This window comes from Dipodomys spectabilis, unplaced genomic scaffold (assembly GCF_019054845.1).
Source record: "Dipodomys spectabilis isolate Male_0828 unplaced genomic scaffold, ASM1905484v1 ptg000668l, whole genome shotgun sequence".
Lineage (NCBI taxonomy): Eukaryota > Metazoa > Chordata > Mammalia > Rodentia > Heteromyidae > Dipodomys > Dipodomys spectabilis.
Genome location: NW_024871345.1, coordinates 493,418 through 515,726, shown reverse-complemented (window position 1 = coordinate 515,726; position 22,309 = coordinate 493,418). Strand labels below are relative to the sequence as shown.

Sequence of the window (22,309 nt, the reverse complement as noted above, 5' to 3'; positions counted from 1 at the left end):
AGGGGTAACACTCGAAAATTCCACCCACAAATCAAGGGGGCCCAGGGAAGGACCTGTGATGGGGGGACGGGAGCCAAGGGGGACGGGGGGGGGGTCGGGGGGACGGGGGGAGGGATGGAGGGGACAGGGGAGGGGATGGAGGGGACAGGGGGGTGGGGGGTCGGGGGATGGAGGGGATCGGGGGGCGGGGGGACGGGGGAGGGATGGAGGGGACAGGGGGACGGGGGGAGGGGACGGGGGAGGGATGGAGGGGACGGGGGGACGGGGGGAGGGATGGAGGGGACGGGGGAGGAGATGGAGGGGACGGGGGGTGGGGGGACGGGGGGAGGGATGGAGGGGACAGGGGAGGAGATGGAGGGGACGGGGGGTGGGGGGACGGGGGGAGAGATGGAGGGGACGGGGGAGGGGATGGAGGGGACGGGGGGCGGGGGGACGGGGGAGGGATGGAGGGGACGGGGGGACGGGGGGGAGGGGATGGAGGGGATCGGGGGGGCGGGGGGACGGGGGAGGGATGGAGGAGACGGGGGGGAGGGATGGAGGGGACAGGGGAGGGATGGAGGGGACGGGGGGTGGGGGGACGGGGGGGAGGGATGGAGGGGATGGGGGGCGGGGGGACTGGGGGGAGGGATGGAGGGGACGGGGGGCGGGGGGACGGGGGGAGGGATGGAGGGGACGGGAGAGGGATGGAGGGGACGGGGGAGGGGATGGAGGGGACGGGGGGGTGGAGGGACGGGAGAGGGATGGAGGGGACGGGGGGCGGGGGGACTGGGGGGAGGGGATGGAGGGGACGGGGGGCGGGGGGACTGGGGGGAGGGATGGAGGGGACTGGGGGGAGGGGATGGAGGGGACGGGGGGCGGGGGGACTGGGGGGAGGGATGGAGGGGACGGGGGGCGGGGGGACTGGGGGGAGGGATGGAGGGGACGGGGGGGTGGAGGGACGGGGGAGGGATGGAGGGGACGGGGGGACTGGGGGGAGGGATGGAGGGGACGGGGGAGGGGATGGAGGGGACAGGGGGGTGGGGGGACGGGGGGATGGAGGGGACGGGGGAGGGGATGGAGGGGACAGGGGGGCGGGGGGGACGGGGGGATGGAGGGGACGGGGGAGGGGCGGGGGGACGGGGAGGGGGAGAGGGTGACAGGGGAGGGGCAGAGGGACAGGGAGGAGGAGGGGGAGACAGCCGGGTCCGCACAGCCGCCAGGAGAGCGTGCTGGAGCGGAGCGCCGGCTGCGGGGTGCAGAGGCCGCCAGATGCCATCTCCTGCGCATCTGTGGTTTCTCTTCTGACAACTCCTTCCACTGGGGACAGGGCCAGCGGCCAAGAAGGAAGGGACACAGCGTCAGACTCGCACAGCAAGGAACGCACTGTCCTCCTCCCCCTCCCCCCCAGCAGGGTCGCCGGAGGAACACCCCACTGGGAACCTCCCCATATTTCCGAACATTCTGCAATGTCCTCCAGAGCGCCTTCTGATGACATGAGAAGAAATGCGGAGACGGAGAGCGTCCCTCTGTGGCGCATCTCTCCTTGGGCTCTGGTTTGGGGCCTGCTGGAGCGGGGTGGGGAGGGGGGCAGACAGGGCTTGGCCTGTGGTCCAGGGGCCCAGGACACTCAAATCGACGAGGCTAGGGCTGGGACTGAACTCACTCCTGAAGAGTTCATCTAAGTCGTTTATATTCACCTTCGAGCTAAACAGAAACTTCCAAGCGGCCTACGGTAGTGTAGTTTTTCAAGCCAGGAGGAGAAAGGGAAAACCACCAAACAAACTACAATTTTACCCAAACAACAAACGTTTGAGATTAAGGAGGCCCTGGCTCTGTAAGAACCGAGTGAGCAGTGTGTCCCCCACATCCACAGTGGGGCCCCCACTGTGTACACTGGGGTCCCCTGAACACTGGGGCCTCAAACGCACACGCTTGGAGTCCCCTGAACACTGGGGTCCCCTGAACACTGGGGTCCCCTGAACACTGGGGCCTCAAACGCACATGCTTGGGGTCCCCTGAACACTGGGGCCTCAAACGCACATGCTTGGGGTCCCCTGAACACTGGGGCCTCAAACGCACATGCTTGGAGTCCCCTGAACACTGGGGTCCCCTGAACACTGGGGTCCCCGTGTGTACACTGGGGCCTCAAATGCACATGCTTGGAGTCCCCTGAACACTGGGGTCCCCTGAACTCTGGGGTCCCCTGAACACTGGGGCCTCAAACACACATGCTTGGGGTCCCCTGAACACTGGGGTCCCCTGAACACTGGGGCCTCACACACACACACACACCGGGGGCCCCCACACGTACACTGGGGTCCTCAGCAAAGCGGGGTGCGTGGTGAGGCTCATGTGTGGCCGTGTGGGCGCGGGGCCGGCTGGCAGCCGGGGCAGTGGGGCAGGCGAGCACGGCACGCCGTCTCCGAAGGAGGAGACGCAGCTCTTCCTCACAAGCTGCGCCTCCCACGTCACACCCACCCCGCTCACTCGGGCGTCCTCACCGACATTTGAACGCACGTGTGCAAACAGAAAACACACAGCACCCAGCTTACGGAATCCCAGTCTGTTTACAGCGGTGTCCCGGCACAGCCCCTGCCGGCCTGCGCCACGACCCACACGGCGCCACGCGACACAGATGCAGCATGTGCCCCACGCCCGACCACGCTACACGTGACACAGATGCAGCACGTGACACAGATGCAGCACAAGCCCGCACGCCCAACCACACTACACGTGACACAGATGCAGCACATGCCCCACGCCCAACCACGCTACATGCGACACAGATGCAGCATGTGCCCCACGCCTGACCACGCTACACGTGACACAGATGCAGCACGTGCCCCACACCCAACCACGCTACACGTGACACAGATGCAGCACGAGCCCCACGCCCGACCACGCTACACGTGACACAGATGCAGCACGTGCCCCATGCCCGACCACGCTACACGCAACACAGATGCAGCACGTGCCCCACGCCCGACCACGCTACACGTGACACAGATGCAGCACGAGCCCCACGCCCGACCACGCTACACGCGACACAGATGCAGCACGAGCCCCACGCCCGACCACGCTACACGTGACACAGATGCAGCACGAGCCCCACGCCCGACCACGCTACACGCGACACAGATGCAGCACGAGCCCCACGCCCGACCACGCTACACGTGACACAGATGCAGCACGAGCCCCACACCCGACCACGCTACATGTGACACAGATGCAGCACGTGACACAGATGCAGCACGAGCCCCACGCCCGACCACGCTACACGCGACACAGATGCAGCACGTGACACAGATGCAGCACGTACCCCCACACCCGACCACGCTACCCGACTCAGATAAATCGATCAGTGGCTGCCCTCTGTGGCTGCCATCTCCTGCGCTGACGCGCACAGATACACTGGGACGCTCATGCTGAGAGACTAGCAAGCCTGGACAGCCAGGTCAGGGGCAGGCCAACCCCACTGGGGGCAGCCTGGCCCAGGCGATGCTATAGCAAGAGGGTGGAAGAGCGAAACGGAGGCCGGGTAGCTCTCTGGAATCTATCACCAGCCTTCTAGAAGCAGCTGGTCCCTCGGCTGTCTGAGCACCGTCTCACCCAGCTCGAGACAGAAATGGACCTGGCAGGCCCCTGTGCAGGCCGGGGGGTGACAGGCCGACAGCTCCCCGCCTGTCCCCCCTCCCCTCCCTTCCAGCCCCTGCGGCACGTGACCAGCTGGCCCGGGGCGTTTCCTTGAGAGGGCTCTGGCCTGGGTCTCCGCGCTGTGCACTCACCAGATCTAAACGCACTCTGGCGGAGCCTTTAGGGCTTTTTAAAGTAGAGGCAAATGGGGATGATGTGAGTTGTTGCTTTGCATTAATATTCCTGCTCTTGTTCTTGCTCAGGTTAAGCTGAGCATGGTATTGAGCATGGAGAGATGAGACACTCTTCTCTTGTTCCTGGACTTAAGGGTATAAATGCTTTCCATTTCTCTCCATAGGCCTACGATATTGATCTTTCATTATCTTGAAACATGATCTTTCTATTCCTTGTTCTCTCATATGATTTTTCCCTCACTTCTATTTACAGGATGTATTTATTTTAATTTAAATATCTTGAGCCACACTTGCATCCCTGGAGTGAACCTCATTTGATCTTTGTGTATGATTTTTTTAATGTGTTGCTGAATACAGTTTGCAAGTGTTTTTATTCAGTGTGAGGAGGACTTTTGAATCAATGTCAGCATTTTGAGAGTCCTCTGTGATTGGGGGCATGGCTCATGTGCTAGAGCACTTGACCTGCAAGCCCAAGGCTCTGAGCTCAAAGACCAATACCAGACAGACACAGAGACAACAGAGACAGAGGCAGAGACAGACACATGGAGAGACAGAGAGCTTCATGATAAAGTCACTGGTACACGATTAGAAAATCTGGGGCTTTCCCTGGCATTTATTAATACTGGTGAATACATTTACTGTAACAAGTAGCCAGACCAGACGCTGTCAGCTTATGTCATGAAAAGGAGGAAGTTGTTAAAAGCAGGACCAATCTGTCCTGAAAGAAAGCAAGCTGTTGCCAGGCGCAGGTGGCTCATGCCTGCCATCCTAGCTACTTAGGAGGCTGAGATCTGAGGATCACGGTTCAAAGCCAGCCCGGGCAGGAAAGTCTGTGAGACTCTTATCTCCAATAAACCACTAGAAAACCGGAAGTGGCACTGTGGCTCAAGCAGTTGAAGAGTGCTCGCCCTGAGGGACAGCGCCCAGGCCCAGAGTTCAAGCCTCACGACCGACCAAGAAAAAAAAAAAAGGAAAGAAAGAAAGCTGCAAAACCAGGCACCTGGAATGGTCTTACAGCGCAGAGGACGCAGCCCCGTGCTGTGTGGTGCAGCTGTGATGCACAGACACACACCGACCGGCTCTGCTCACGCCGATTCTGCACCGTGGCCGCAGAGGTGGGCTGCCCTGGCGCCCGGACCCAGACTCGAGGTGACTATACCGTGCGGAGGTTTTTCTCACGTTGGTGATTTTACTCATGAACATATTTACGCGTCATTTGTCATTAAATTAAGAGCACTTAGGAAAGTGCCTCATATACTGCAGGTACTAGCAACTGCTGCTTCAACCTTCTGAAAAGCAGTGGAACATTCCGAGCATGTTATGCTCTTAACGACAAAGGACCAACGGCGTGGTCTGGTGGCCACGTGGCAGGGCGTGGAATCTTCCTGCTTTTCAGGGTCCCTGGGAGGGGGACTCAGCCTCGCCAGGCAGCGAGCACTGTGGGCGGCCGCGTGGGGCCGACTTACCTGCGGTCTTGGGCGCACGGACGCTGAAAACCCCATTGACCTCGCTGGTGCTCCTCTTCACAGGCCTGGGCTTATATTCCCGCCGGGGGATGCTGGAAGCCACCGAGATTCTGCAACACACAGCAGAGGCCACGTCCAACCCAGGGCGGCACAGCAAAGACGGAGCCCGGCTCCGCACTGGCCGCGGGCGTGCCGCAGAGGGGAGCCTCGCGGGAGGACTCTGAGCCGCCGGCGCTGCAGACGCCGCCCTCCCACCGTGCATCTCAGCTCCCTGTGGAGTTCGCCTTGCACACTGTTGTCCTCACAGGTCCCCAAGGAGCTGGGCACGTGCAGGGGCGTGCAGGCCCCACGGTGCCGGCCTCCTCTCCTCCTCCCCCGCCTGAGAACCTTGGGACCCAGTACACGCGGCTCTGTCAGCTCCCCATGACAGCAGCGCTGACTGGGCCAGAACACCCCAGCTCCACCTAAGGCGGTCATCCGGGGGAGCAGCCTGGCTGAGCCCCCCGGAGGCGTCGCTGACGTGTTCTATACCGCCCAGCATCAACCTCGTCCTGTTCTGGTGGCCGTTCACAGACCTGTGCCCGATGTTCGTGTGTTTGCTCCCCACACCCTGGCTGGTCGAGGAGCTCAGGCCCCGGCGAGCCACAGTGCGGGGCGGGGCTGCCCTCCAAGTGTGGGCGACGCTGCTGGGTTTGGCTGCCCAAAAATACGGAGTGCAAATAAAGGAGGCTTAATGAAAAGCAGTGGGGACAAGCGGCCACCACTCCTTTCCAGTCTTCCTGTTGGCCACAGCCGCACGTTTATTATCTGAGTCCCAGGCCAAGGAACCTCACACACAACAGCATGGAGGAGAGGGGAGGCGGGGGGGACGGACAGACACAGACAGACAGACAGAAGGACTGCCTTGGACGGGCTGGGACTCTGGAGCCCGGCTTCAGGCAAAGCAAAGGCCCTTACCGTAGCTGCAGCTTGCTGTGCAGCTCCTGCAGGATCTCCATGGACTGTCGGTGATAGTCTAATGCTGCCTCGATGAACACAGCCAACTGGCTGGCCTGCTCGACCTGCAGCACAAGCATGGGGTCACTTCATGCGTCCGGGGGGCCGCAGGACGCCCGGCTCTGCGGGGAGGCCAGCAGCCGCCCCCAACGCCACTGCCCGGCCCTCCGCACCCCAAGCCCACTCCGAGCCTGCACAGCGTGGCACAGTGCTGCAGACGCCAGGAAAACACATTCGGCTCAACTTGTGATCATGAATGTCCTGGAGCCCATGAGGAATAGCTCTACCGGCGCTTCCTGGCCAAGCCAAGCCAAGACGCTAATCAGGCTGCCCTGATCTGTGGCGGACACAGAAGCCATGCAGCTCTGAGCAGGAGACACCCACACACCACCTTCCAGAGGCCTAGAAAAGAAAGCAGCGAACCAGGAAGGCTCACACTGCTTTCCCACAAGCCAGCACATTCGTGAAACAACAAAAACAAACGTCTACACCACGTCAGAAAAGTCTGGAAGCCGTGGGAACACACAGTCTGAGGAAGAGCTAACTTGGGCCAAGAGCTTCCCTGCTTCCCCCTTGTGGCCGAGTGTCTGCTACAGGAAGTGAGGATTAACCAAAGCTTGTTTCTGGAAGCTTCCAGGGAGGTCTGAGGTGAAAGGGCTCCCGGCAACTCCGGATCTGGACAAAGACACAAAAATCACTCTGCCCAGACTTCCTAGGAAGCCTGTGAATCGATTCTTGGGGTAAAATACACCTGCTGGTTCCTCCATCACCACCCCAGACCTCTGCTTTCAGATGTCTCTGGCCAGCTGGTTTTCAGTGGCCTGTTCTTTAATTCCCCTGCCCATGCGTGATTTTAACAGGCCCATGCACATAGGACCTTCGTGGGATTCTACTTGGGCCAAGATGTGCCAGGCATGTGAGCGGGAAAGCCGGCGCTGAGTTCATCCTCCCTCACCGAGAAGGCAACGGCGCAGCCTGCAATTTTCAAACCCCCGATGAACAGAAAGAAGACAGCCTGGCCCCTACAACATCCTAAACATTCCCTAAACTCCGCCCTTCGGCTTTTCCACATTCCTCGGCGCAAGCCCAGCCCCAGCCTCACGCGATCGGTGCGGAATTTCCAACAGAAAGAACCCTTCTCCTCACGCCGACTGCAGCTGTGCCGCTAAAATCCGCGCGGTGCTGTCTCTGTGCTCCACTCTGGAGCACACCTGGCATCTGATCACTTTCCACGAGCCATGAGAGACAGCGAGATGGCATTTCCTGGAGTGTAAGTGTCAGGGTTGGGGAAAGGGCCCGGGGGCGGCGGTCATTCTGAAGAGGCGACGTGTGTGCTGTGAGCCGGGAGCACTGGTGCAGGCCTTCACCTCAGACAGAGCCCTGGTCCCGGCAGACTCGGTGCCGAGTATGGGTGCGCATGGTGACTGGGCTCCCCAAATCCCACCCCTGGATGGAAAAGCCGCCTCCTGCTTGCGTTGAGAGGGAAGGCGGGCTGGGCCTGGGCCGGCAGCTCACCACTCTGACACCGTGCGCCGGCTCCACCGGGCGCCAGGCCAGGTGCGCTGTGCCTCAGATGTGAGGCGCCCCACAGACCACATGCTGGAGGCCGGGTCTCCAGTCAGTGCTACTTTGGAAGTTTCTGGAAACTTGGGAGGTGAGGTCTGGTTGGAGGTCATAGATCACTAAGAGTATGGTGATCTGTGTCCTGTCCCAGAGCCCTGTTGGTCTGCCTATCTGCCTGTCTGTCTGCCTGTCAGACTGTCTGCCTGCCTATCTATCTGCTGTCTATCTGTATGCCTGTCTGTCTGCCTGTCTGTCCGCCTGCCTATTTGCCTATCTGCCTGTCTACCTGTCTGCCTGCCCGCCTCTCTCTGTCTCTGTCTGTCTGTCTGTCTGTCTGTCTGTCTGTCTCTGTCTCTGTCTGTTCCACCACGTCCTTCCATCATAATAGTCCGCTGCTCCCTGACCCAGAAACACCACTGCCAGCCAACCACAGGCCAAAACTTCTCAAACTGTGAGCCAAAATAAATCCTTCCTAGCCAGGCACTGGGGTTCATGCCGGCAATCCCAGCTCAAGAAGTTGAGATCTGAGGACCATGGTTCAAAAGCCTGCTGGGGAAGGGGTCTCTGAGACTCTAAAATGCCAAACGTGGAGCTATGGCTCAACTGGAGAGCACCAGCGTGAGCAGAAAAGCTAAGGGGAAGACCCTGGGCACGCGTGTGCACGCACGCACGCACCCGTGCACGCGCACGCGCACGCACACACACGGACAATTAAATGAGCGGCAAGTTAACCCTCGCCCTGCTTCAGCCGCCCGGGGCACCTTGGGGAGCGGCGCGCGGCAGCCTCCTGTGGAGGCCGACAGGACCCCAGCGTCTGCTCGTCAGCGTAGCTGCCCCCAGCACGCCATGAAGGAAGGCCAGACATGGCCCGAGCGCCGAGCGACCAGGCTGGGGGTTAGCACCTGGCTGGCCACTCACATCTCCCCTGAAACAATGCTCACGCTGTCTAGGGTGGGGGTGGGGCTACAGAACGTTCTGGAAACTAAGGCTTTCCGAGCTCCTTGGCATGCTGATCACAACCCCTAGACAGTGACTTACTCGAGAACAGTAGCGTCTCCTGGTTTAAATACTTACGTCGTTTTCTAAAAAATTAAACATGCTTCTTTCAGCCAACTCCTTCGACTCTTCGAATTTTTCTACCGCTTGTCTGATTTCTTCCTCTGGTATCTTACCTACTCGCTTCTTCTTATAGTCGTAGTCCAGACGGCGGCCTTCCAGCTTCTTCAAGTGGTGCTGGAAGACAGAGGGCAGGGTCACCTGCGGCGGGGCCTCGCGACCCCGCTGCCCGCCCAGCTTGGCTCCGGCCTGGCCGCCAGCCTGGCCGCCTCCACCTCCTCTCCGTCTGGCTCTGAGCGGCCCTCCGCAGACAGACTGCAGGCCCTTCGCACTTAACAGCCGGAACCGCCCCCAGCACGGAGGTTCCGGGCTCCAAACACATCCAGCGTGACCCAGCCGCACGCGAACTGTTCAAGATTCTGGAGGAGCAAGGCTGCCAGAGCGGCTGGGCTGTTTACTGAGCCCAAGGCCCTTCCCCCCCATCCACCCGAGGGCAGGAACCCCCCCCCAACGCAACGGCTCCGGGCTGTAAAGCAGTTCTGAAGCCTAACCGTCCTTGCTCCTCCTCAGCGTGGGAACCCCTCACCCCGCCACACGCCTCCATCTTCCCCTGGACCTCGGTGGGCCATCCCTAGGTGCCCGGCTAGGTCAGAAAGCCGCACACAAGGCTCTGAGTGACCACAGCAGAGCTGCCACGGCTGCTGCGGGCGGCCGCGCGGCCCCCACCACCTGCAGGTCCCGAGGGGGGGGCGACGGCGGGTCCCGAGGGAGGGACGGCGGGTCCCGAGGGGGGGGGACGGCGGGTCCCGAGGGGGGGACGGCGGGTCCCGAGGGGGTGGGGATGGCAGGTCCCGAGAGAGGGACGGCGGGTCCCGAGGGAGGGACGGCGGGTCCCGAGGGGGGGGACGGCGGGTCCCGGGGGGGGACGGCGGGTCCCGAGGGGGGGGGGGGCAGGTCCCAAGGGGAAGACGGAGGGTCCCGAGGGAGGGACGGCGGGTCCCGAGGGGGGGGACGGCGGGTCCCGAGGGAGGGACGGCGAGTCCCGAGGGGGGGGGACGGCGGGTCCCTAGGAGGGGGGCGGCGGGTCCCGAGGGGGCGACAGTGAGTACCGAGGGGGGAGGGCAGGTCCCAAGGGGAAGACGGAGGGTCCCGAGGGGGGGACGGCAGGTCCGGAGGAGGGGACGGCGGGTCCCGAGGGGGGGGACGGTGGGTCCCGAGGGGGGGACGGAGGGTCCCGAAGGGGGGGACGGCGGGCCCCGAGGGGGGGGACGGTGGGTCCCGAGGGGGGGACGGAGGGTCCCGAGGGGGGGGACGGCGGGTCCCGAGGGAGGGACGGCGGGTCCCGAGGGGGCGACGGCGAGTCCCGAGGGGGGAGGGCAGGTCCCAAGGGGAAGACGAAGGGTCCCGAGGGGGGGGATGGAGGGTCCCGAGGGGGGGACGGTGGGTCCCGAGGGGGGGACGGCGGGTCCCGAGGGGGGGCAGCACGGATCCAGCAGGGCTGCCTGTGTGGCACCGCGTGGTGCTGGGCAGCAACATGGCTAAGCCCTTCCCCACAGGGCCTCCCACCCCAGCAGGAGGCTGTTGGTGCCCTGTGGCTGAGCCGCTCCCCGCTCCCCGGGGTGCTGTTAAAGGAGCAGCCTGTGGGTCCTCCTGACGGACAGGTCCTAAGGCCCACGCGCCTAGCGTAGCCCACAAAAGCCACCTCAGCCCACGGGCTCACCCCCCCACTGGGAGATCCAAGCCCAGGCCCATCGCAAGATGGAAGAGCAGCAGCCTCCCAAGACCACTCAGAAAACATCTCTGTTGCCTAGGAAACCGTGATCTCCAAGAACAAGAGGCCTGGCGACTTCTGCACACACCCCACCGAGGATCTACAGCCCCAGCCAGCTCCCTTCCCCCTGCCGTGTCTCCCCCCCAGCCTCCCCCCCCAGCCCCCCTCCCACCTCCACCCCGCCATGATCCCCCCCAGCCCCCCTCCCCTCCACCCCGCCATGATCCCCCCAGCCTCCCCCCCAGCCTCCCTCCCCAGCCTCCCTCCCCTCCACCCCGCCATGATCCCCCCCAGCCTCCCTCCCACCTCCATCCCGCCATGATCCCCCCCAGCCCCCCTCCCCTCCACCCCGCCATGATCCCCCCAGCCTCCCCCCCAGCCTCCCTCCCCAGCCTCCCTCCCCTCCACCCCGCCATGATCCCCCCAGCCTCCCCCCCCTCCACCCCGCCATGATCCCCCCAGCCTCCCCCCCAGCCTCCCTCCCCAACCTCCCTCCCCTCCACCCCGCCATGATCCCCCCAGCCTCCCCCCCAGCCTCCCTCCCTCCACCCCACCATGATCCCCCCTAGCCTCCCCCCCAGCCTCCCCCCCAGCCCCCCTCCCACCTCCACCCCGCCATGATCCCCCCAGCCTCCCCCCCAGCCTCCCTCCCCAGCCTCCCTCCCCTCCACCCCGCCATGATCCCCCCCAGCCCCCCTCCCCTCCACCCCGCCATGATCCCCCCCAGCCTCCCTCCCACCTCCACCCCACCATGATCCCCCCCAGCCCCCCTCCACTCAGGAGCTGGTGCTCACACCCAGGACATTGGAGGAGACAGGGGAGGAGCACCACCGGCCCCAGGGCAGTGAGAACAGAGATGGGGGGGGGGGGCTGAGACCGGCTGGCAAGCGCTTTCCTTGAGGTGGAGGGAGAGGACGCACAGGCCTGGGACTGGAGGCCGGCACCCGGCCCGAGGGAAGCCGGTGGCTGCGTTCACCGTCCCTCCCACCTCCCTGGACCCCCGCAGCCTTTGCTGCAGGGCTTCCTTCCCCACGGAGACCCCACCCCAGGCCGACACTGCACACGCCGCCCTGGTCCTTTGGCAGCTTCTCTGGGTTCTCTCTGCCCTGTCCACTTCTCTCCCAAGGCCTTCACTGACCCAGCCACGTGGACAGGGGACTCCCAGGAGTTCACCCGGGACCTGCCCCCTAGGAGGACATGTCCGGCGTATCATAACCCCACAAGCCTCCAGGACGGGGCTGGCGTCATGGCCATCAACCCCCGTCCCCCCCCCCCGTCCCCCCGTCCACCCCCCCAACCACCCCCCGTCCCTCCGTCCACCCCCATCCACCCCCGTCCCTCCCCGGCCCCCCATCCACCCCCGTCCGCCCCCGTCTACCCCCGCCCACCCCCCGTCTGCCCTGTCCGCCCCATCCACCCCCCATCCACCCCCCGTCCACCCCTGTCCCTCCCCGTCCCTCCCCGTCTGCCCCCGTCCGCCCCCGTCTACCCCCGCCCACCCCCCCGTCTGCCCTGTCCGCCCCCGTCCGCCCCCGTCCACCCCCAGACAGGGCCAGCCTGTGCTGTCCCCGCTGCCCCCACCAGAGCAGGACAGCGCCTCTGACGGCTTCCTCACCACTGCGGACGACTTTACACATGGTGTTAAGCAGCCACAAGCTACGTCTAATCTAGATCACTCACCCCAATCTCTCTTAAGTCTTTGTCTTGTAGTAACTGAAGCGGATCAATGAATGTTTGCTTCACATTGACGTCCAGAGAGTCTTTCACCTCTGCCATCAGCTTCAACGATTCACCAACTTCTATCAACGCATTGCCTTGGTTAGGAAATACAAACGAGAGTGGTTCTTCAGAATAACAGGTGAGCAGACACGCTTGACGTTTCTTGTAGCAACGCCCATTATCTTACTCACGTAACTGTGACCCCCCTCTACAATAAAAATATATACCAAAAAAAGCACTTTCCATTTTAGCCACGAGGTGGAGATAAAACCCCTTCATTTACAGACAGGCACGGAGGGAGCCTGGAATTCTGCAGACTGGTACCCGGAGCTCCGTGCGAGCTCTGGGAGACAAAGTCGCTCTTGTAAACAATGAAAAGATTCCTTCACAAGGGAACCAGAGTGAACCTACAAGGACTGTGTCAGCCCCCGCTGTGGGGTCTCGGGGCCACGCTCCACGTCCTTCCAACAGTCCTCAGACCTCGGCTCTGGTCCTCTCTGAGGCCCGAGGGCGCGCTGCCCGCAGGCGGTGCGTCTGCCCTTGCAGAACCTGGGAGATAATCTTGCTGTGGTCCAGGAGAGACGCCCTGGAGAAGGCCGCCCTGGAGAAGGCCGCCCTGCAAAGAATGCTCTCCAAGTCAGCACCTGCTCACTTTGCTGTGTGTGCTGTGTGCGCGTGTGTGCCTGTGTACATGTGTGCCTGTGTGCGCGTGTGTGCGAGTGTGCCTATATGCATGTGTGAGTGCGTGTGTGCACGTGTGCGTGTGTGCCTGTGTGTGTGCTGTGTACATGTGTGCATGTGTGCCTGTGTGCATGTGTGTGTGCTGTGTGCCTGTGTGCGTGTGTGATGTGTGCCTGTGTGCGCGTGTGCTGTGTGCATGTGTGCTGTGTGCGTGTGTGTGCTGTGTGCATGTGTGCCTGTGTGCTGTGTGCGTGTGTGTGCTGTGTGCACGTGTGCGTGTGTGCTGTGTACATGTGTGCATGTGTGCCTGTGTGCATGTGAGTGTGTGTGCTGTGTGCCTGTGTGCATGTGTGCCTGTGCCTGTGTGCATGTGTGTGTATGAGTGTGCCTATGTGCATGTGAGTGCATGTGTGTGCACGTGTGCGTGTGTGCCTGTGTGAGTGTGTGTGCTGTGTACATGTGTGCATGTGTGCCTATGTGCATGTGAGTGTGTGCTGTGTGCCTGTGTGCATGTGTGCCTGTGCCTGTGTGCATGTGTGTGTATGAGTGTGCCTATGTGCATGTGTGAGTGCATGTGTGTGCACGTGTGCCTGTGTGCCTGTGTGAGTGTGTGTGCTGTGTACATGTGTGCATGTGTGCTGTGTGTGCATGTGTGTGTGCCTGTGTGCATGTGTGCCTGTGTGTATGTGTGTGCATGTGTGTGCATGTGTGAGCGTGTGTGCATGTGTGTGGGTGGGTGCATGTGTGTGTGGGTGTGCATGTGTGCATTTTGAGTGCGTGAGTGCGTGAGTGTGCATGTGTGCGTGTGTGAGTGCGCGAGTGTGTGCAAGTGTGTGTGCATGTGTGCATGTGTGAGTGCGTGTGTGCATGTGTGTGAGTGCATGTGTTCATGTGCGTGTGTGCATGTGTGTGTGGGTATGCATGTGTGAGCGTGTGTGCATGTGCGAGTGCATGTGTGCATGTGTGAGTGCATGTGTGCATGTGTGAGTGTGTGATGTGTGTGTGAGTGCATGTGTGAGTGTGCGTGTGTGCATGTGTGGGTGTGCATGTGTGCGTGCATGTGTGCATGTGTGTGTGATGTGTGTGTGTGTGTGAGGCTGGGGCTTGAACTCAGGGACTTCTGCTTGCTACACGGGTGCTCTCCCACTTGAGTCGCACCTCCAGCTCCTTTTTAGTTATTTTCAAGGTGGGGTCTCACTTGGCGCCCGGGCTGGCCCGGACTGTGGCCCTCCTACTTGTGCACTGCAGATGACAGGCACACAGCGCTGGCCCGGCCAGGGGCTTCCTCCAGAGGTGGGGGGAGACGTGTGCCCGCCCCACCATCCACTGAGATAGAGTCCCTCACTCCTCTTAGCAGGCTAGGCTAGAGGCACCCCCTCCCGGCCCCAGCCTGCCAAGCGTCACCGGCCAGCTCTGCCTCACCTCGTGTTGTAAGAAGGAAACAGAATTGGATCGTGTGGAACACTAGAGGAAACCAAGCCTCCTCTAGGTCAAACTGCCATGCCTTCCCTGATCGCCTACTGCGAGATCACTGATCCACGACCATGGGATTCCCGAGCTCACCCCAGAACGTGCACTGCGGCCTCCGCCTCGAGCAGACAGTGGGTCTCTCCCCAGCCTGACTCTTTCCCACTCGGGGTGCCAGGCACAAAGGGGCGCTGGGGCCCCCACCGCCCTCCCCGCCCGGCCCACGGCTCCCAGCCCCCACCCCCACCGGGCCCACGGGCTCCCGGGGACCCCACCGCCCTCCCTGCAAGGCCCACGGGCTCCCAGGGACCCCACCGCCCTCCCCGCAAGGCCCACAGGCTCCCAGCACCCACCCCCACCGGGCCCACGGGCTCCCGGGGACCCCTCCGCCCTCCCCGCAAGGCCCACGGGCTCCCGGGGACCCCACCGCCCTCCCTGCCCAGCCCACGGCTCCCAGCCCCCACCCCCGCCGGGCCCACAAGCTCCCGGGGACCCCACCGCGCTCCCCGCAAGGCCCACGGGCTCCCAGGGACCCCACCGCCCTCCCCGCAAGGCCCACGGGCTCCCGGGGACCCCACCGCCCTCCCCACAAGGCCCACAGCTCCCAGGGACCCCACCGCCCTCCCTGCAAGGCCCACAGCTCCCAGGGACCCCACCGCCCTCCCTGCCCGGCCCACAAGCTCCCGGGGACCCCACCGCCTTCCCCGCAAGGCCCACGGGCTCCCGGGGACCCCACCGCCCTCCCTGCAAGGCCCACAGGCTCCCAGCCCCCACCCCCACTGGGCCCACAGGCTCCCGGGAATCCCACTGCCCTCCCCGCCCGGCCCACAGGCTCCCGGGGACCCCACTGCCCTCCCCGCCCGGCCCACTGCTCCCGGCACCCCCCCCGCCCCCCGCCAGACCCGCCAGGCACATGCTCACCGAAGGTGGAGTCCTCCCCGAGCTCCTTCCCGTACTTGAGCATGCAGTCCCCCAGCAGGCCCTCCGTCTGCGGGTACCCCCGTGGTCTTCACCTGGCCCCGGACCTTCGACACCGTGTTCAGCATTCCTAGCTTGGCTCTGTATGCTTAAAAACATTGCCGTTTGGAATTCCCTAAAGTTACGGGGGGGGGGCCCTGGAGGCCCTGCGGGGTGGGGGGAGGCCCCATGGTAGAGGAGAGGCCCCGCAGGGGGAGCTGTGGACGGGGAGCTGTGGACGGGGAGCAGGCACTGCCTACAAAGACATGAACACAGGACCGAGAGGACTGAACCCCCCGCTGCGGATCCAGAGCCCACCAGCAGTGAGGGTGGCGCACGCTGACTGGGAGCTGAGGGCGCTCCGTGGCCTTGCAGACCCGGGCCTCACCCCAGCCATCTTGTCAAGGGTCTGAAATGAGCTATGGCTCTGAATTCCCAGCGTTTTTCTCAGGGGCGCTGAGCCTGCTGAGCTGTGGCTCGGGGCCCCGGCACGGCCTCCGGACTGGAAGGGGCGCGCGGCTCCGCTCCTCCGCCGAGCAGGCTGGGAGCGTGCGGGCCTGTCAGCACTCCATCCGCTGTTAGAGGCACCCAGAAGCCACTACCATGATTCCAAAGCCTTCACCCTAACTTATGCTCCTCAATCTTCCCCTTCTGGTCTTGCAGGTGGTTTCTGTGGGTTCCTGTGGTGGATGGACACGGGACGTGACCCCTCAGCACAGTGAGCCCCACGGGATGTGACCTGGGCCACAGCAGAGCCCCACGGGACATGACCCCACAGCACAGTGCCCGAGGGACGTGACCCCTCAGCACAGTGCCCGAGGGACGTGACCCCACAGCACAGTGAGCCCCATGGGACGTGACCCCACAGCACAGTGCCCGAGGGACATGACCCCACAGCACAGTGCCCGAGGGACATGACCCCACAGCACAGTGAGCCCCATGGGACGTGACCCCACAGCACAGTGAGCCCCATGGGACGTGACCTGGGCCACGGCAGAGCCCCATGGGTCGTGACCTGGGCCTGCTCCGCTTCCCGTCACCCAGAAGTCACTGTACTCCTTGATCTCACTGGAGATTCAAGGTCCACAAACTGAGTTCATTACTGGACCGTGGGGTGCGTCTAGAGCATGTCAACCAAATGCCAAGCGACCGGGGTCACCAGGGCCAGGACAGCAAACAGGCAACGGAACACGGCGAGACTGTCCAGCGGTACCTGGGTTCGGCTGGAGGTACTCAGTGGCTTTGGAAAGAATTTCTGCAACAGCTTTATTGGTGACATCGATTTTCTTAAAACAAGACAAATACAGAGAAATGTCAGTAAGTGGCCAACGCAATGGGTTTACAGAAGAACAAATAGAAAAGCTTTTTTTTAAACTTGATACCTCTAATTCCAATAAAAAGAAATCTTAAGACAAACCTTAAAGCTATCTTGGGAGGAGGCAGAATCTTGTTTGGGGATGCTGAGACATCACCCCCTCTCAATGACATTAGAGAGCACCAGTATTAAAAGCTAAAGCCAGGCCCTGCTGGCTCATCCCTGTCGTTCTAGTTAGTTGGGAGGCTGGAATCAGAAGGACTGAAGCTGGAGGCCAGCCCAGGCAGAAAAGCTAGCGAGACTCCCCCTTGACCAATAGCAAATCCACCTGTCACCCTAGTTACACAGGAGGCTGAGATCCAGAGGATCACAATCCCAGGCCAGCCTGTACAGAAAAAAAAAAAGTACGCAAGACTCCACCTCAATGGCCTTATATCAACTACTCTCCCCTTCAGTGCCCCCCGACTTGGAGGGCCAGCAGCCGCACCCCACCCCCTTCCTCAGCCTGTCTGGACTGTGGGGGTCCAGGGAGGGTCTGATTTTGGCCAAGCACGAGACCCTTCTGCAGAGCACCACCCATGCCTGCTTTTAAGCACCCCATCTGTCTCCCCTAAGTACCAGCCCGACCTAGAGGTACACCTCCTATCACAGGACACCGACTTCTACCAGGACTGATGCGAAAAGGTCCCTACCCTTTCCATGTCCAGAAATTCATCATCCAGCTTTGTTCCTTCCACTCCGCTTATCTTCTCGCTGAACAGCTGCAGAGCAAACACACGTGATCACCAAAGCAAACATACGTGTATGGCAATGTCTCACCATAGTTCTGGACCAGACTTATTAAAAACAAAACCTCAGAGTAAATGCACTCATACTCACATGCGATGGAAAAAGATTTTGAAGATAACAATCACAGATGTAAGTTACTGTAAGTGTATCAAGTGGCCAGCACTTCAGTGAATGCAGAAAAAGTATTTGGGAGTCCACAGCATGAGAGCCAGACCATCAGGATGAGAGACCATCAGATCTGAGAGGCCATCAGACCAAGAGACCATCAGATCTGAGAGGCCATCAGACCAAAAGGCCATCAGATCTGAGAGGTCATCAGATCTGAGAAACCATCAGATCTGAGAGACTATCAGATCTGAGAGGTCATCAGGACAAGAGACCATCAGATCTTAGAGACCATCAGATCTGAGAGGTCATCACACCAAGAGACCATCAGATCTGAGAGGTCATCAGGACAAGAGACCATCAGATCTGAGAGGTCATCACACCAAGAGACCATCAGATCTGAGAGGTCATCAGGACAAGGGACCATCAGATCTGAGAGGTCATCAGGACAAGAGACCATCAGATCTGAGAGGCCATCAGACCAAGAGACCATCAGATCTGAGAGGTCATCAGGACAAGAGACCATCAGATCTGAGAGGTCATCAAGACAAGAGATTATCAGATCTGAGAGGTCATTAGGACAAGAGACCATCAGATCTGAGAAGTCATCAGGACAAGAAACCATCAGATCTGAGAGGTCATCAGACCATCAGATCTGAGAGGTCATCAGACCATCAGATCTGAGAGGTCATCAGGACAAGAGACCATCAGATCTGAGAGACCATCAGACCATCAGATCTGAGAGGTCATCAGGACAAGAAACCATCAGATCTGAGAGGTCATCAGGACGAGAGACCAGGAGTTCTCTGGCTCTGTGTGCACCCTGGCGCTCAGCGTGGAATCCGTGGGGTGGAGAGCGTGGAGAATGGCACAGATGGCCAGCGTTCTCCACACAGCGTCCTCCTGGATCTGCTCCTCACCTCATCGTGTAGTAAACACGATTCAGTTGAAACCACAATGATGGGCTAGGGCTTTCCAAATGCGTGTGGAATGACATCTAGAACAGTGATTCAGATTTAGTGTGACATTAACTTGACAGCGCTCATTTGAGTTTTATTGGGTTTGTAGTTTCATTTGCATTTAATTTGAAATAAACGTGGGATTTACGGTTGTCTTAAAGCTGCATGCACATTGCTGCTTAGTTGTAAGTTTATGCATATTTAAGTAGCAGTGTAATGAAGTTCGGCGTCGGTCGGCCCGGGCATGTGGCTGGGAACACCCCGCCTTCTCTCCACCTCGGATGCGCTACAGCCAGCAGGGGCAGCAAAGCCAAGGCTGAAGGAACCATGATCTCCACCGTCTCCCCTGCCCGGAGCTCAGGCAGAGATTCGCCACTCGCCCAAGAGCTCGCGGTGGGGCTGCTGTCACAGCTTCTAGAAAACTTAGTGGCGTGACACACGACTGGATTTCCCTACAGTCCTGAAGATCCCAAGTCGGAAGACAGTTTTAGAGTGTTAGCAAGGCTGGTCCTTTTGGAATCTTCTAGTGTCTTTTTACCAGATCTCCTAAAGTTCACTTCATTTCATTGATCTTTATTTCCTGTCTATCTCCTATCTTTATCTCCATCTTCCTCTCTTCTTTCCACTTCTCCCCCTCCCCCAACACACACACACACACACACACACACACGCACACATACCATACATACACACACACGCACACACACACACAACCATACACATACACACGCACACGCACACGCACACACACCCCTTCCTCCATCTCTACCGAACAGACAATGCTAAGAACAAACTGCAGGAATAGGTCTCCATTTACCTCTAAATGCTCTGCGCATTTCCTTTTGCGTTTAAAGAGGTTTGCAAAACAGAAGACTGAATGGTCGGTCTGTAAAACCCAGCGGGGACAGCAACGCTTGCTTCTCACAGCGTCTCCCCAACACTCTGGGCGCTGGCAAATCTGTCCCCCAGCTCCTGGGAGGAGACACGCACGCCACACCACGGGGTGGGGGGAGCCAGCGGGCAGGAGCCCAGGCGGCCGCGCACGGGGGGGGGGGGGGGCAGGAGCCCAGGCGGCCGCGCACGGGGGGGGGGGCAGAAGCCCAGGCGGCCGCGCAGGCAGGCCGGAGCACAGCCCGGGTGGCCCGTCCTCTCCGCGCCCTGACCGAAAGCAGCCTGTAGCTACGAGCAGCACAGGAGCCGCACCGCGCGGCGCTCGGTGCCTGTCCCATTTCTGGTGCCTGCTCGTCTCCATCTGTGGCCCCGATCCGTGTCAGGAGCCACACAGCGCGCTCAAAGGCAAATGCGTCTGCACATAAGTGCTGCTAACTAGGGGACCACAGGTGTCCCGCCCGGGAGGGCCCGGAGGCCCCCCAGAGCTTCTACCTCATCTGATCTTCCGATCGGCCACTTATCTTTCGGGGTACCTGACTTGTACCCCTGCTTGGTGCGGCACGTATCTTAAGTAGTCCTTCATAGAGACAAAGAACAGAGTGACTGCTTACTCTTTTCACCTTAGCTGCGGGGAACCTGGACACCCATCGTGACAGCCGACAGCAGGTCCTCCGGATCTGCCGGCGTGAGTGCGCATGCTCCCAGGGCTCCTGCGAGCACACGCTGCTGCGCGAAGCCTCGGCTTCCTGCGCCGGCCCCCCACCCGGCCCCTGGCTCCTATCGCACCTTTTATTCTATTCCTCTCAAGCCGCTTCAGCTCCCACGTGATGAGAACCTTCATTCAAGATCATGTTTCAAGCCGGGCGCTGGTGGCTCACGCCTGTCATCCTAGCTACTCAGGAGGCTGAGATCTGAGGATCGTGGTTCAAAGCCAGCCCGGGCAAGAGAGACCGTGAGACTCCTATCTCCAATAAACCACCAGAAAACCGGAAGTGGCGCTGTAGCTCAAGTGGTAGAGCGCTCGCCTTGAGCTGAAGAGCTGAGGGACAGCGCCCAGGCCCAGAGTTCAAGCCCCATGACTGACAAAAAAAAAAAAAATCATGTTTCAGTTAAAATCGTAACAGTTTTACCAAAAGCCAAAGCATGATGTTTGCGGCTGCAGCGTCGCCTTTCACAGACGGAACCACCAAACTTGAAAGCGAAACCCACCTACGGCCCAGCAAGGCAGCGGCCGAAACCGCTCCCGCAAAGCTAACTTTGCCCACTAAAAGATATAATACAGAGGGCCACCACTTAATTTAAAATCCATAGATTGCAAACAGTGAGAGGCCTTGTATCTCTCACGAACAAAGCCATTCTATTCCCACGTGAATGGAGCAAAGAGTCCTTCTGCCCTATCTGCGCGGAACAGTTCTGCGTCTCTCCTCGGGCGCCGGGCAGGGCCTCGCACCACACCAGCGGCCGCGCGTCCCGATGAGCCTCAAACCACACGCACCAAGTAACAAATGGTACTTTGTGTTTCCAATAAAGAAAAGAAACAACCCGCAAGCCTTCTATGATAGCCTCTGTTTCTCCCTCAGCGCAGCACTGGTGCCACACACACACATTAACATCTTCATGCCAGCCGAGCCCTGGGCTGCGCCCGCGTGGGCCCGAGTGTAAAAGGGACAAGCCGCGGCCATGTCTTCCAGCTGAGGTTTGCCAGGGGCATTGGTTAAGGTTTTGAGATGTTGAGAGGAGGGGGGAGATGGAGAAAATCTCTCCAAAAAGAAAGAAAGAAAGAAAGAAAAAGAACCAAAACAGCATCCAGGCAACAACAGAGTAGGTTACACTCATCCCAGAGCTAAATCCCTGAGCTGACCGTATCTCCGATGATCAGGAAGGCAGAATAAACCCCGCAGATTCCCCGAGGACCTCTGCGCCCTGACCTCGGAGGTCTCTGGCTGGCACAGCTACCCCCAGGACGCCCAAGGGGTACAGAAGCAGCCCCAGGAGGGGGGTGCTATGAATGTGTACGAAGCTCCCGAAGAACCTACCGGCAGGCGGAAAGAGGGAGCCGCGCTGCCACAAAGACCCCTCACACTCCAAGCCTGAACATCTCCACGCTGGAGAGCTGCACGTATTTCTGACTTTGAACTTGGGAAGTGTGGCTCTGGCTACCCTCCAGCACCAGCAAATCCCGGAGCAGACACACCAGACCTCTAGATCTAACCCACACACCAGACTGCACCAGAGCGGTCGCTTTGCTGACTCAGGGGACAGCAAGCCATGCTGGGTGCGGGAAATGGCACCGGGCTTTAGCTGTGCATACTGGAGTATTTGGTGATGAGATGTACGGGGAAAAACACTGCAAGAAAACTGAAGGGGAATGGAAGAGGGCAGGGCACCAGCTGAGGTCAGGCGCACGCGGGATAGAGGCTCCGCGGCCTTCTGCATGTTCGGAGTTTTCATAATAGTAAAAACGACATCTGCTGGAAGGCCACAAAAAAGTAAAATATGGGGCTGGGAAGGTGGCTCAGTGGTAGAGCGCTTGCCTTGCACATGCATGAGGCCCTGGGTTCAATTCCTCAGCACCACATGCACAGAAAAACCCAGAAGTGACACTGTGGTTCAAGTGGTAGGTGCTAGCCTTGAACTGAAGACCTGACGGACAGCGCCCAGGCCCAGAGTTCAGGCCCCACACCCTACAAAAAAAAAAAAAAAAACCACATAAATCTGTCCCCAGAAGGTGAGATTCCTCTCTGACAGCCTATATTCTGGCCCCAGGG

General features: G+C 60.6%; 1 protein-coding gene across 1 annotated transcript in view; it reads right to left on the bottom strand.

The window, feature by feature from the left end:
- The window catches only part of Sh3gl3 (SH3 domain containing GRB2 like 3, endophilin A3), a 37,501-nt gene that overhangs the window by 10,612 nt on the left and 4,580 nt on the right, over positions 1 to 22,309 (bottom strand). The window contains 8 exon segments of the mRNA XM_042671778.1: positions 5,273 to 5,382; positions 6,230 to 6,333; positions 8,906 to 9,064; positions 12,339 to 12,472; positions 15,447 to 15,525; positions 15,527 to 15,591; positions 16,696 to 16,768; positions 17,490 to 17,558. Coding sequence (XP_042527712.1) covers positions 5,273 to 5,382; positions 6,230 to 6,333; positions 8,906 to 9,064; positions 12,339 to 12,472; positions 15,447 to 15,525; positions 15,527 to 15,591; positions 16,696 to 16,768; positions 17,490 to 17,558 — 793 coding nt within the window.